We start from the raw sequence: 12,633 nt of genomic DNA on the forward strand, positions 1-12,633 counted from the left end.
ACTACGACGACAACAACTGTAGTAGAAAATACATTCATTTATATATTGATTGTACAACCACTTTGATTCATAATTGGGATGAAATCAAATATATGAAAAATACTTAGAGTTATAACAAACCATATACTGAGCATAGTTCATGTCAATGAAATACAAGAATATCGCATATTTTACAGAAAAATATATCATACGAAGAAGGAAAACAAATACTACATTGAGTAATCATTACATTGAGTCGAAACGGAAGTAATCTTGAACAAAACTCATAATGAGTAAATCAATCAAAAAGTGACTTTTCTTTCCATCATATCAGTTTTTTCTAACTATGATATTAAAACAGGCTTTCATATCATCTTGAAACATGGTACCTAAACGTACTTACACCCAATATTAGTGTTTTCAAAGGATGATTCATCTAAAGTTAATCCCATGTTACAAGATCTAAAAGTCTTCAATTAGATCTATTATTTAATCATCCATCTGAATCAATAAAGAGTCATTTTCTAGGATAAAACAACTCTCCAGTATTTTCCAATTTTAAATAATTGTCATAATGTACATTAAAAACCTTGAATAATCTACATAAATCTCATATAGTAATTAATTTGTTTATATCAAACAGATAATTAGTCTACAATTCTATAGTTCAAATGTGATAAGTGTATATTTGATCCCAAAAAAAGGAAATAAATAAAAGTATCCTATTGGTTTATCAATAATTATTGACAGGTGGGTGGGAATAATTTTCATGTCTATCTATCTATCTATCTATAGTTAATATTTTAAAAATGATTATCACTAACCAACCAAGGTTATGAATAAGTTAATTTCATTCTTATTCTTATTACTTTCTATTGTTTAAAAAAACAGACGAAAAACGTTCATTTTCAAAACTTAACAACCATACATTTATATATATATATATATATATATATATGTATACCTGGAAACAAAATTACTGCTTCTCTACCATGTCAACAATTGTAAGAAAGGGAGGAAAGTTTGTATTCTTTGAAAACATGTTCATAGACAATATGTATATATACATATTTTTCTTTTAAAAAAAGAATAAAGGGAGATTGTAAAGGAAGAGAAAATTTTAAACAATGAAAAAGTAACAGTGAAATTAGTTAAAAATTCATATAATTTAATAGACAATAATAAGTATTTGTGTTCATATATAGACATATATATCTTTAGGGTAGATTCATTCCAACTTCCCATATATATATATATATATATATATATATATATATATATATATATATATACACACCCTATGTATAACAGCTAATATTATGTTGAGTGTCTATAGTCAAATTCATCTCATATGATATTCGGTGAAGTGAGCACTTTTATATTATAATACCTTTGAGTTGTATACCGGATAAGATCACATAGGTATTGTCCAATTAAATTTACATATATATTTCTACCTAATATATATATATATGTATATAACAACAGAGTGGATCATTGACAATAGATCATTGACAATCAAAAAGAAAAAGTTTCCCAATTCTCTAATACATAAGTAATATGTACAATAATCTCTTATATAATATTGTTTATAAACGAATTATAATATTAGGACATCATATATTATTATTATTATCGTCATCATCATCTATGATATTTGAAAATTCCGCTTTCTTATCAATTCAACAGTTTCAATATTATATTCATTCACACATAGAATTATTATTAAAAAATTTCTGTAATCATTTTAATATAAAATTTTTTATTATTTTATTAATGATTATTATTAAAAGTCAATTAAAATATGATTTATTTCATTCAATGAATCTGACAGTTGATGCATCTATCTTAACACCAACACCAACAACAACAACTAATACATTCAAACAATATTATCATAGACCATTAAGATATTATTTACAATTATCTAATGAACAAAAACAATCACTTAGATCCTATTTATATCATTCAAATCATTGGCTTACACAACAAATGAATAATCCATTTTTATCTAATATCATTACAAATGATCATGGTGTTAACCCTTATGATAATGAAAATGATAAAAATCCACAATTCAATAATCCTCAATATAATGAAAAAATAAAATCTATAATTGAAAAATTTAAAAATAAAATTTTACATCAATTACATTTGAAAATGGTACCAAAAGTCAATGTGAATAATGAATCTGAATGGAATTCATTACCAATAATATTACGTAATCGATTAAAAGCTGAAATTGATGTGAATAATCAATTCATTGATAAACCAATTGGACAAGATGAAGAGAAAGAAACACTGATTTTATTAAAACAGTGTAAGTTTGAAATTGTTATGTAATTGATTACTTACTTATTTACTTACGCCTGTTACTTCTAATGGGGCATAGGCCGCCGACCAGCATTCTCCAACTCACTCTATCCTGGGCCTTCTTTTCTAATTCCATCCAATTCTTGTTCATTCTTCTCATGTCTATCTCCATTTCCCGGCAAAATGTTTTCTTTGGTCTTCCTCTTCTCCTTTGGCTTTGAGGATTCCATGTGAGGGCTTGTCTTGTGACGTAGTTGGGTGCTTTCCTCAATGTGTGTCCTATCCACTTCCAGCGCACAGTGGTCCAGTAGGTTAAGCGTTCACACGCGACACTGAAGGCCCTGCGTTCGAATCTCGTGAGCAGGATCGCGGATGCGCACTGCTGGGGAGTCCCACAATAGGGCGAAACGACCGTACAGTGCTTCGAGGTTTTCAGTGGTGCGCTAACATCAATCCGTTCATGATTTCAATGTAATTGATTGGCTGAAGCAAAATAGGAACAATCACTTGTAAGTTCTATCTAAAGAAGTATCACAATGACTACTCAAATGTTTTATTATTATCATTCAAGTTCTTTGTCAAAATTAAGGATTAACAGATTTGTGTATTTGACCATGAAGCACACTTCAAATATGTAAGCTAGTTATACTAACTGGTTATTCAAATCGAAATTGATGCATTGGTGTTTTAGCACGAAAGAAACTGTTAAAAATGAACCATTCTGTTACACATTTTATTGGTGTTTATGATCCTGTTTATTCATTTTTAAACAAAAATTTTTTCACATATCATTATATCAAAATAGATTACTGAAATCAATATTAATAATATTTGCAATTCTGTTTATTTTCTATTAAAAAAACTATTAAATTCATTATAAATATTTTGATTGAGATCATGAACCGATTGGTGTTAGACCACCATCAAAAACCTGGAAGCACTGCACGGCCGTTTCGTCCTATTTTAGGACTCCTCAGCAGTGCGCATCCACGATCCGCCTATGGGATTCGAACACAGGGCCTCCAGTCTCGCGAAAGATGTTAGACACTGACACAATTGGATGTCGGCTCAGTGGTCCAGTAGGTTAAGCGTTCGTGTGCGAGGCTGAATACCCTAGGTTCGAATCCCGCTAACGGGGTCGTAGATGCGCACTGCCGAGGTGTCCTTAAATAGGACGAAACGGCCGTAGTGCTTCCAGGTTTTTAATGGTGGTCTAACACGAATCGGTTCATGATCTCAATCAAAAACTTGATAATCTCCATAACCTTTATACTGATAATTATAAATAATTTGATAGTTATACTATACGATTGTACCGTATATTTATAATTATTATATGATGTAATATAAGCTTGAATGAGCAGTTTGATATATTTGAAAATTTCCATTTGGTTCAATGTAACATATTGTTTTGTTTTTAAAGAAGTAGTCATATGTTTCAACTAACTTCATTCAAGTTGACATCATATTTTTCTCTTCTACTACTGATTATTACGATATGATATTCAATAATAAGTAGTAAACTAAATAATAACCATGTTCATGAACAACTTGTTGTTCCGTTGTACTATTCAAACTTGGATTAATTTTAATTCGGTTATTTATTCTCTGAAGAAGTAGCTCATACTAAGTCACGAAACCTCAGAAAATCTAATTTTTCTACTCATTGGGATATTACAAATATATTATTTATTTATAATTTGACAACTGTTCATTTTATTATTATTATTCGCAGTATTCAATATTATAGTCTTGGTAAAATATATGATAAACAGCATAAAGTATTTCAACAACTTTGCGTTTCTTATTACTTAGTCTATCCTGAAGATAACATATTGAATGGTTGTCAGTTAGAAGTTAGCAGTTCAGGAATAAATTTTTAATATTTTAAATAAACCATTATAAATTACATAGATGAACATGTAAAAGAAATCATTAGATTTTGATTTGTATAGACAGTAAACTGTAACAATCATTTGTTAATGCTTGTATCTGCAAGTTATTGATATTAAAGATTAGAATTGTTTAACCTCTTTTGATATATTTACATCTTTAATGCACTACTATGATATCATTGTTGAACCACAAGTTGTTGTTGTTGTTTTCTTTTTTTTTGGCAAAATTTAATAATGGCTAGCTGTATAATCTAGAACTTGTGTTCTGAACATTAACACTGCGATGCTGGTGTACCTAATTAATGAGTCCAGAATAAAAAGAAAACCACTTTTTGAATTCCATAGCTAGATACTATTTAACGTTACTAAAAAATTGTAACAATTATGTTAGAATGGGGATTTGTGGAGATTGTAGTAATTTTAATAGTTGAACTCATGAGTCAATGTAAGCTACATCACTACTGAAAACCTGGAAGCATTGAATGACTGTTCCGTCTCGGTATGGGACTTTTAAGCAATGCCCATTCACGATCTCACAAGCGGGACTCAAACCCAGATCTTTCGATCTCGCGCGCGAACTTTCAGCCTCTAGAACAGAAAGTCTAGATAATAATGTGTTTATATAATTTACAGTATTTTTTCCATGCTGTTATATTTATTGTAAGATAATTAACTGTACAGTTGAATGAAACCCTTATACAATTATAAATCATGTCAGTAGCCTTGAAATAAAAAAACTGTATTGAACAAAAATAACTAGAACTAAAACATACTGTCTTAAATTCACTTTATTACAGCTAATCATAATATATTAATGTTAAATAATCTATTGGATCCATTAAAAATCCCAATCGGTTCAACAAATTTCCTTTTTCTAACAATTTTAAATTAATTTAATTGTTGAGATCATGAGTCAATTGAAACTAGACCATCATAGAAAACCTGGAAACATCGGACAGTCGTTTCGTCCTGCCGTGGGACTTCTCAGCAGTGCGCATCCGCGATCCCGTCTCGCGAGATCCCAGTCCAGGACCTATCAGCCTCGCGCGAACGCTTAACCTTTAGATCAATAAGTTGGCATTCAACGGCGTTTATGTCTAATTTCAACCAATCCACGAAATTGTTTTCTTTTACTCTTATGATTAATTTAATTTTATATAAATCAGTTGGTTAGATAAATCAGACTATTATGTGTTCGTGTGTCTATACTACGAGACCTTTTGGTAATGTATAGAGTGATAACATCTTTAACTATTTCCCATACCAAGCTACCGTGAGTTATGAAAAACAAGATTTTGCCTTTAAAGAGTTTATTTTAATACCATAGTATCTATGCACAAAAGACGTTCAATACCAGTTCAATAACACTATATACTGTCAAATTGATGATTTACCTATAGGAAGTCCATTAGGCCTAATTATGGTAGATATTTTTATGGGGTATCTTGAAACTACAGTACTTAAACAGGCGATTAGCGACACAACGGAATAGTCCATATATGTTGATGGCACATTTGTTGTCTGCAATATTGAACAGCATGCAATCAGCCCGTTAAAACTCTTCAGTAATGTTGATCCCAATATACAATTTACTATGAAACACGAAAAGGATATCATGTTACACCATCTTGATATTGCCATACAACGTAGAGGAGACGGGACAGTTCAACGTTCGATTTATCGTAAAAGTACTTGGAATGGTCTTTACCTGAATTTCAGTAGTTTCTGTCCACTCAGTTACAAGAAAGCATTGGTCAAAACACTGTTTTATGGTGTAGAACGGATATATATCACCGAAAAACTGGGAGAAGGATTGATGAACGTCGAGAAATGCCTAAGAGACAGGACATCAGGTCGATACCTTTAAATCTTTCAAGGTGATTAATAAGCAGCCAAGCCTTAGTCTTCTGAAGTTGTTCCTATCAGGTATCAAAAACTTGATTTGTGTGTTCCAAAGGAGGTTGTTATTGATCTCTCCTTGCCTTGATGACAAATATGCCTTCGTTGCATCTTCAAAAAAAATTTTCAACTCTTCCTTTTATTTAATTACATTATAACGTCTTTTCATTTCAACTGTCTTCTAGATTAGTAATCTGGTTTTATTAACTGAGCTTTACTCATTTTATCTTTATCAGAGTTTACACATTACGTAACCATTTGTTTCTGGCTTTTTGAACTCTTGTTACAATCAGTGTTGTAGAATGTTCTTTTGCCTAAGGTATGTACTTACAATATTCAGTTTATTAGATGTGCCTACACTTTTGCCATAGTATAACGATTTCTTTAAAATAATATCCGACTAAACTCTTTCACGTAACTGATTTAAACCCATTTTGTGATTATGTTTTTAAATATCACAGGTTGTAAGCGGCTGACGAGAACCAAATGAAATAAACTGATTGAGATCATTAATCGGTTGATGTTAGACCGTCATTGCGAACTTGGAAGCACTGGACGGCCGTCTCGTCTTATTATGGAACTCCTCAACAGTGCGCATCCACGATCCCGCTCGCGAAATAAATTCATTCTATTCTGTTAGAATCTTTGTTCTTGATGATAAAAGGAAATATATGTATGAAAAATCTGGAGTTGTAAACAGAAATTGAATTAATCTCCACTGAATAAAAATAACCTAACTACTAAAGATCTTACCTCATGAATTTTACTTTAAGGATCTTAAGCTAAACTGAATAAAACTCAGCATATTTTGTTCATACATCTCGTTCGTAAATAGATTTAGACAAGAGACAATTAAAGTTAATTTTTTGAAATGCATTCAAGAGTTATATATATATTAGGGCATTCCTTAATATTTGTTGGTAATAATTTTAGACTGAACAGGAATAGCAAGATTTGTGAAATATGATGAATCGATTGTATACCATGGTTTCTTATCAATAGTCAAGGCAGCTCAAATTTACAAAAGATTATCTAATTTCCTTGGAATCATGAACCAATCAATATTAAACTACGATTGGAAGTCTGGATGTACTGAACGGCTGTGTCGTCCAAGTATATGACTCCTAAAAAGTTCGTGTCCATGATTCCATATGCGCGGATCGAATCCCTGGCCTGTTTTCAACGTAAGCGCTTAATCACTAGACCACAGAGTCAGCATTCCACGATGTTAATGTCTAACTTCGATCAATACACGAGAATGAGCAACTATCACTTTCTTCGGTTGGTAACTGTCTTACAAATGACACGACTATTCAGTGCTTCCAGGTTTTCACTTGCGGTCTAACCTAGATCGAATCATAATTTCAATGAAATTTAATAATCTTCACAACCCCTTACTGACAATAATCTTATTCTAAAGAGTTGAAATGGATGTTTGAAATGCAACTAAAAATCATAAAAAAAGGAACAAAACACAAAATATATGATTAAACATAATTTAGATTAACGCTTAAAATTAATACTTATAGTACCTCGTAGAAAGGATTGTGAGGAGTCCCATACTAAGACGATACGGCCATCCATTGTTTCCAAGTTTTCAATGGTGATCTAACATTAATCGATTCGTGATCTCAATCAAAATCTTAACCATCTCCACAACCTCATATTGGTTATGACAACAGTTACTGATAATCACAGTAAAGAGAATAGGGATTACGTAATCGTAATAACAAAATAACAAAATGACCGTATAGTTATGAGTTTAGGGGTTGTGGAGATTGTTAAGTTTTTGACTGAAATCATGAGTCCATTGAAACTAGATCACCATGGAAAAGCCATCCAGTGCTTCCAGGTTTTCCATGGTGATCTAGCTTCAATTAACTCATGATTTCAATCAAAGATCGTATAATTACTCAACACAATTATCATACAAATCAAATTAACTTGTAAAACATGAAAAGAAAATTATGAAAAAGAAAATAAAAGTTAAGACATTATTGAAGATTAATTAATAATAATCATTTTCAAAATGGGATAAAAAAAGTTTATTTCCTTTTAATACTGTATGCATAAATCAAGTCGAAAGCATTAGTGACCTTTCTAAAAAATACATAAAGTACTAATTGTTTGTTATTAATTTTTAACGGTCAATATTGATGTTTACTTTATATTCATGAAGTATTACATATATATATATATAATATCAACATCTCTTCTATTAGGTATTATTATTTTTCAACATGTAAATATGCATCAATCTTACTTACTTAGGGGCCCTCAAATGCCCTGGTACGGCCGAGAGTGGGGAGAGTCTGCTCTCCATCTCGAAATGCTCTCACATGGCCACGCGTATATAGCCTCCGCCAGGGAAGTCCTACTCATTGCCTTCTCGTGGCGGGGTAATGTTTCCGAAGATAAGAGGAGGAAAAGCGAATGTCCGGCGCTTTAACCGAATCCTAAACCAATGGTGCACATAGGCACCAGTATCCTGAAGGAACAAATGGCGTGTGAACCAATCGTTGGTCACCGGCTACCATGGGACTGCATCTCCTTACGATGCTCCACTGCCTTGTGGGTCAGACCTTTAGGTCAAAGGCTCGGGGTGTGGCCACCTGCTTCGGTTTGGGCACCCAGGCAGTATCTCAGCTCTCACACAAATCAAATGAGATTTGTGTGGCGCATATGTATTTGGTGCCTCCTTGTACCAATATCTATGTGTTAAAATAATAATAATAATACTTAGGGCCTGTTACCCCTCGTGAAGGAGCATAGGTCGTCCACCAGCACTCTTCATCCAACTCTGTCCTGGGCAATCTTTTCCAGTTGTTGTTCATCCTTTTCATATTCGATGCTATTTCCCGACGTAATGTGTTCTTTGTCCTTTGTCTTTTCCGTTTCCCTTCAGGATTCCAAGTTAAGGTTTGCCTCGTGATGCAGTTTGATGATTTATACATCAATCTTAAACATATTTTCTATTCTATTCATATTTTCATCATTTTCCATCCCATTTCATTAAAATGAAGTATATTAAACTTTTACTTAATCCGTAAAATATTAAATTGTTTGTCATTGATACGAAGCTCTGAAATAAAATATTACTGTAGTGAAGGACAATACAGGTAAGGACAACTGATTATATTTCGCACAAAATTACAGATTTATTTGATAAAATAGAAAAATCATACCTCAATACTTCATTGACAAAAAATATTCATTAATTGTCTCAGACTTCATTGTTCCTGCATTTCCATACCAATTGCTTTCTGTTCCCGTTCTTCACTCCTTGATATTCTCAACATTCTATTACCAAACTTTCTATTCCTGACTAGAGTTATATACTACTTATGTCAATATAAGTAACACATACCACATTACCATTTTATTTTTCCTGTTTAAATTTATCAATGAATCAAATTGTAAGTAATAATTTGTTTTATTTCATTACACATGGTATTAACTGATACAGGTATAATTAAGTTGATACGGAAAGCAATTTCACTAATGACGATTAGAGATATGAGGTTAAATTGTCTTAAAATGATGTAATTCATTCAGTTTCAGGATATTTGACCAATACAATGTGAAACAGGAAATAGAAACCATGAATTCTTAATAGAAGGACTAGAATTATTTCCAATGCCATTATACAGCAACTTCAGTTGTTTACAACTAGAAACAAGGCAAAATAGAGAGCACAGAAAAACAACAGAGAAAATCACTGTGATATGTTTATCATTCTATAAGTACTTAGTTGTTTTATGATCGACTGGTAGAGATTGATATTATTTAAACTGATTATATTGATCGGGCACAATTTAAATATAGAATTTCTTCCAAAAATGCCCTATTAAAGCAGAAGGCGGGGAGAGTCCACTCTCGCTCACGAAATGTTCTTACTTAGCCAAGTGTATACAGCCACTGAGAAGGGAAGTCCTACTCACTGCTTTCTTGAGGTGGGGATTACTTAGTTCCTTACGCCTGTTACTCCTGGCTCAGGAGCATAGGCCGCTCATTAGCATTCTACATCCAACGCTGTCCTGGATGATACTTTCCAGTTCTTTCCAGTTGTTATTCATCCTATTTATATCTGCTTCCAACTCCCGAGTCAATGTGTTCTTTGGTCTTTCACTTTTCTTTTTGCCTCAGGATTCAGAGTTACGACATGCCCCGTGATGCAGTTTGATGGTTTCCACAAGATATGTCCTATCCGCTTCTAGACTCTTTTCCTAGCTTCCTCCTCACCCGAAAGCTGGTTTGTTCTCTCCCATAGTAGGCCGTTGCTGATGATAGCCGGTCAACGGATATTCAGTATACTACGTAGACAATTGTTTATAAATACTTGTACATTTTTGATCATGGTTGTGATATTTCTCAAAGATTCAGCTTCGTACACTATAACTCACTGTCTTGATGTTCGTATTAAAGATTGTGACTTTGATATTGGTTGTTGTTTTGAGTTCCATATGTTCTCCAACTGTAGGAATGTTGTCCCTGCCTTGTCAATTTCGGCCTTTACGTCTGCATCAAATCCTCCTCGATCGTCGATGATTCTACCCAGATGCGTGAAATATCCCACATCTTCCATAGTTTCTCTATCAAGTGTGATTGGGTTAGTGTACTCTGTGTTGAATTTGAAAGTGTTGCTTTTTCCCTTGTGTATGTTTAGGCCTGCTGGTGCAGAGACTACTACTAAATTGCATATCTTGACCTGCATTTGTTGATATGTATGGGATAGAAGAGCCAGGTCATCTGCGAAGTCCAAATCGTCTAGTTGCATCCAACATGTCCATTTTATTCTGTGCTTCCTCCCAGATGTCGAGGTTTTCATAATCCAGTCAACCACTAGAAGAAAGACAAAGGACGGGTAATCAGTCTTGTGTGACTTCGGTCTTTACTTGGAATGCGTCTGTCAGCTGTCCTCCATGCACCACTTTGCAGTATAGGCCGTCGTATGAATTCCGCATGATGTTGACGGTTTTCTCAAGTACTTTATAGTGTCAAAGAAATTCCCATAATGTTTCCTATCCACACTGTCAAATGCTTTCTCTTAGTCAATCGACTTGATGTGTAGTGACGAGGTTCATTCAATTGATTGTTCAAAGATGACCCGTAGTGTCGTGATTTGGTTTGTGCACGACTGATCCTTACGGAATCCAGCTTATTGATCTCGAAGTTGAGTGTTTACTGAGTCTTTCATCCAGTTCAGCAACACTGTTGAAAAACTTTCCTTTAGTGCATCGGTTGGTATATTGTCAAGTCCTGTTGCTTTCCCACTCTTCATTTGTCTGATGCCCATCCTGACTTCTTCCGTCGTTGGTGGAGTGAGATCTATAGCAACGTCTAGGTGTGCTGCTTCGACATCCGCGGATTCAATGGAGCTGGTCAATTCAAGAGTTCCTCACACTGTTCCATCCAGATGTTCCTCTGTCCTTGAATTTCAGTGATTGGCTTACCTTCTTTGTCCTTGATCGGTATCTCTGATCTACTATATTTACCTGTCAATTACTTCGTCGTGTCATATAGTTGCTTCATATTTCCTTCTCTTGCAGATTTTTAAACTGTCGTTGCTAGCTCTTCTATATATTTTTGCTTGTCGGCTTTAATGCTCTTCTTCACTTGCTGGTTTGCTTCTGTGTATTCAACTCGTGCCTCGACTTCCTCTGCTCTTGTTCGGCTTTTGTTAATTGCTGTCTTCTTGTTCTTCTTTTCTTCAATCTTGTCCAGGGTTCCGACAGATATCCATTGATTATGATTATGCTTATTGCAACCTAGAACCTCCTGACATGTTGAAGTTGGTGCTTCTTTCATACCTTTCCAGTTGTCCTCCATAGTAGTTTCCTCTTCGCTGAATAGATCCTGTAAGGCTTGGAACCTGTTGTCGAGAGTTACCTTGAATTCGTTGAGTTTACCAGTATGCCGAATGAAGGCTGTATTGAACCTTTGTAATCCTGTTTGTTCAGTTGCCCAATGCTTTTTTAGTTTCAGTTTCATCTTGGTCAAAATCAGTTGGTGGTGATCAGAAACTATGTCAGCTCCTCTCCTGGTTCTCACGTCTTCCACTGACCATGTGAATTTTTTACCTATGGAAACATGATCAGTCTGTTTCTTCGTGGTATGGTCCAGTGAGATTCATGTGGCTTTATGTATGCATTTGTGTGGGAATATTGTTCCATCTATAACCAATTTGTTGAATGCACATAGATTTGCAAATCTATACCCATTCTCATTTCTTTCTTCGGTGAGTCTATAATTTATGGACGACCTATGAGCAGTGCTAAAGTGACCTTGAGAGCATCTACCTAATAACTAGGACCAAATAAGGGTTATAAACCAATGCAAGCAATTAAAATTATGATTTACAGTTGATGATTAAGGTTAGAAATTAGATTCAGGGTTTTGATCACAAACTGACATCAGCTATAATGCCAAAACTCTATTTATCCGAATGTATGAATGAATTTCGATCTGAAATCCGAGACCTGTTATATTATACGTGATTGTTTCGTCCATAAATTGTAGTCTCGCCCTTTCTCCTAGTTCATGTTGT

The 12,633-nt window shown here is 33.7% G+C and overlaps 1 protein-coding gene across 1 annotated transcript in view; it reads left to right on the forward strand.

The window, feature by feature from the left end:
• Positions 1-698: 698 nt before the first annotated feature.
• The window catches only part of MS3_00008542 (uncharacterized protein), a 30,629-nt gene continuing 18,694 nt past the window's right edge, over positions 699-12,633 (forward strand). The window contains exons 1-2 of the mRNA XM_051216873.1: positions 699-729; positions 1,814-2,299. Coding sequence (XP_051065500.1) covers positions 1,972-2,299 — 328 coding nt within the window. The 5' untranslated portion in view covers positions 699-729; positions 1,814-1,971. The remainder of the gene's footprint in view (positions 730-1,813; positions 2,300-12,633) is intronic.

This window comes from Schistosoma haematobium, chromosome 6 (genome assembly GCF_000699445.3).
Source record: "Schistosoma haematobium chromosome 6, whole genome shotgun sequence".
NCBI classification, from domain to species: domain Eukaryota; kingdom Metazoa; phylum Platyhelminthes; class Trematoda; order Strigeidida; family Schistosomatidae; genus Schistosoma; species Schistosoma haematobium.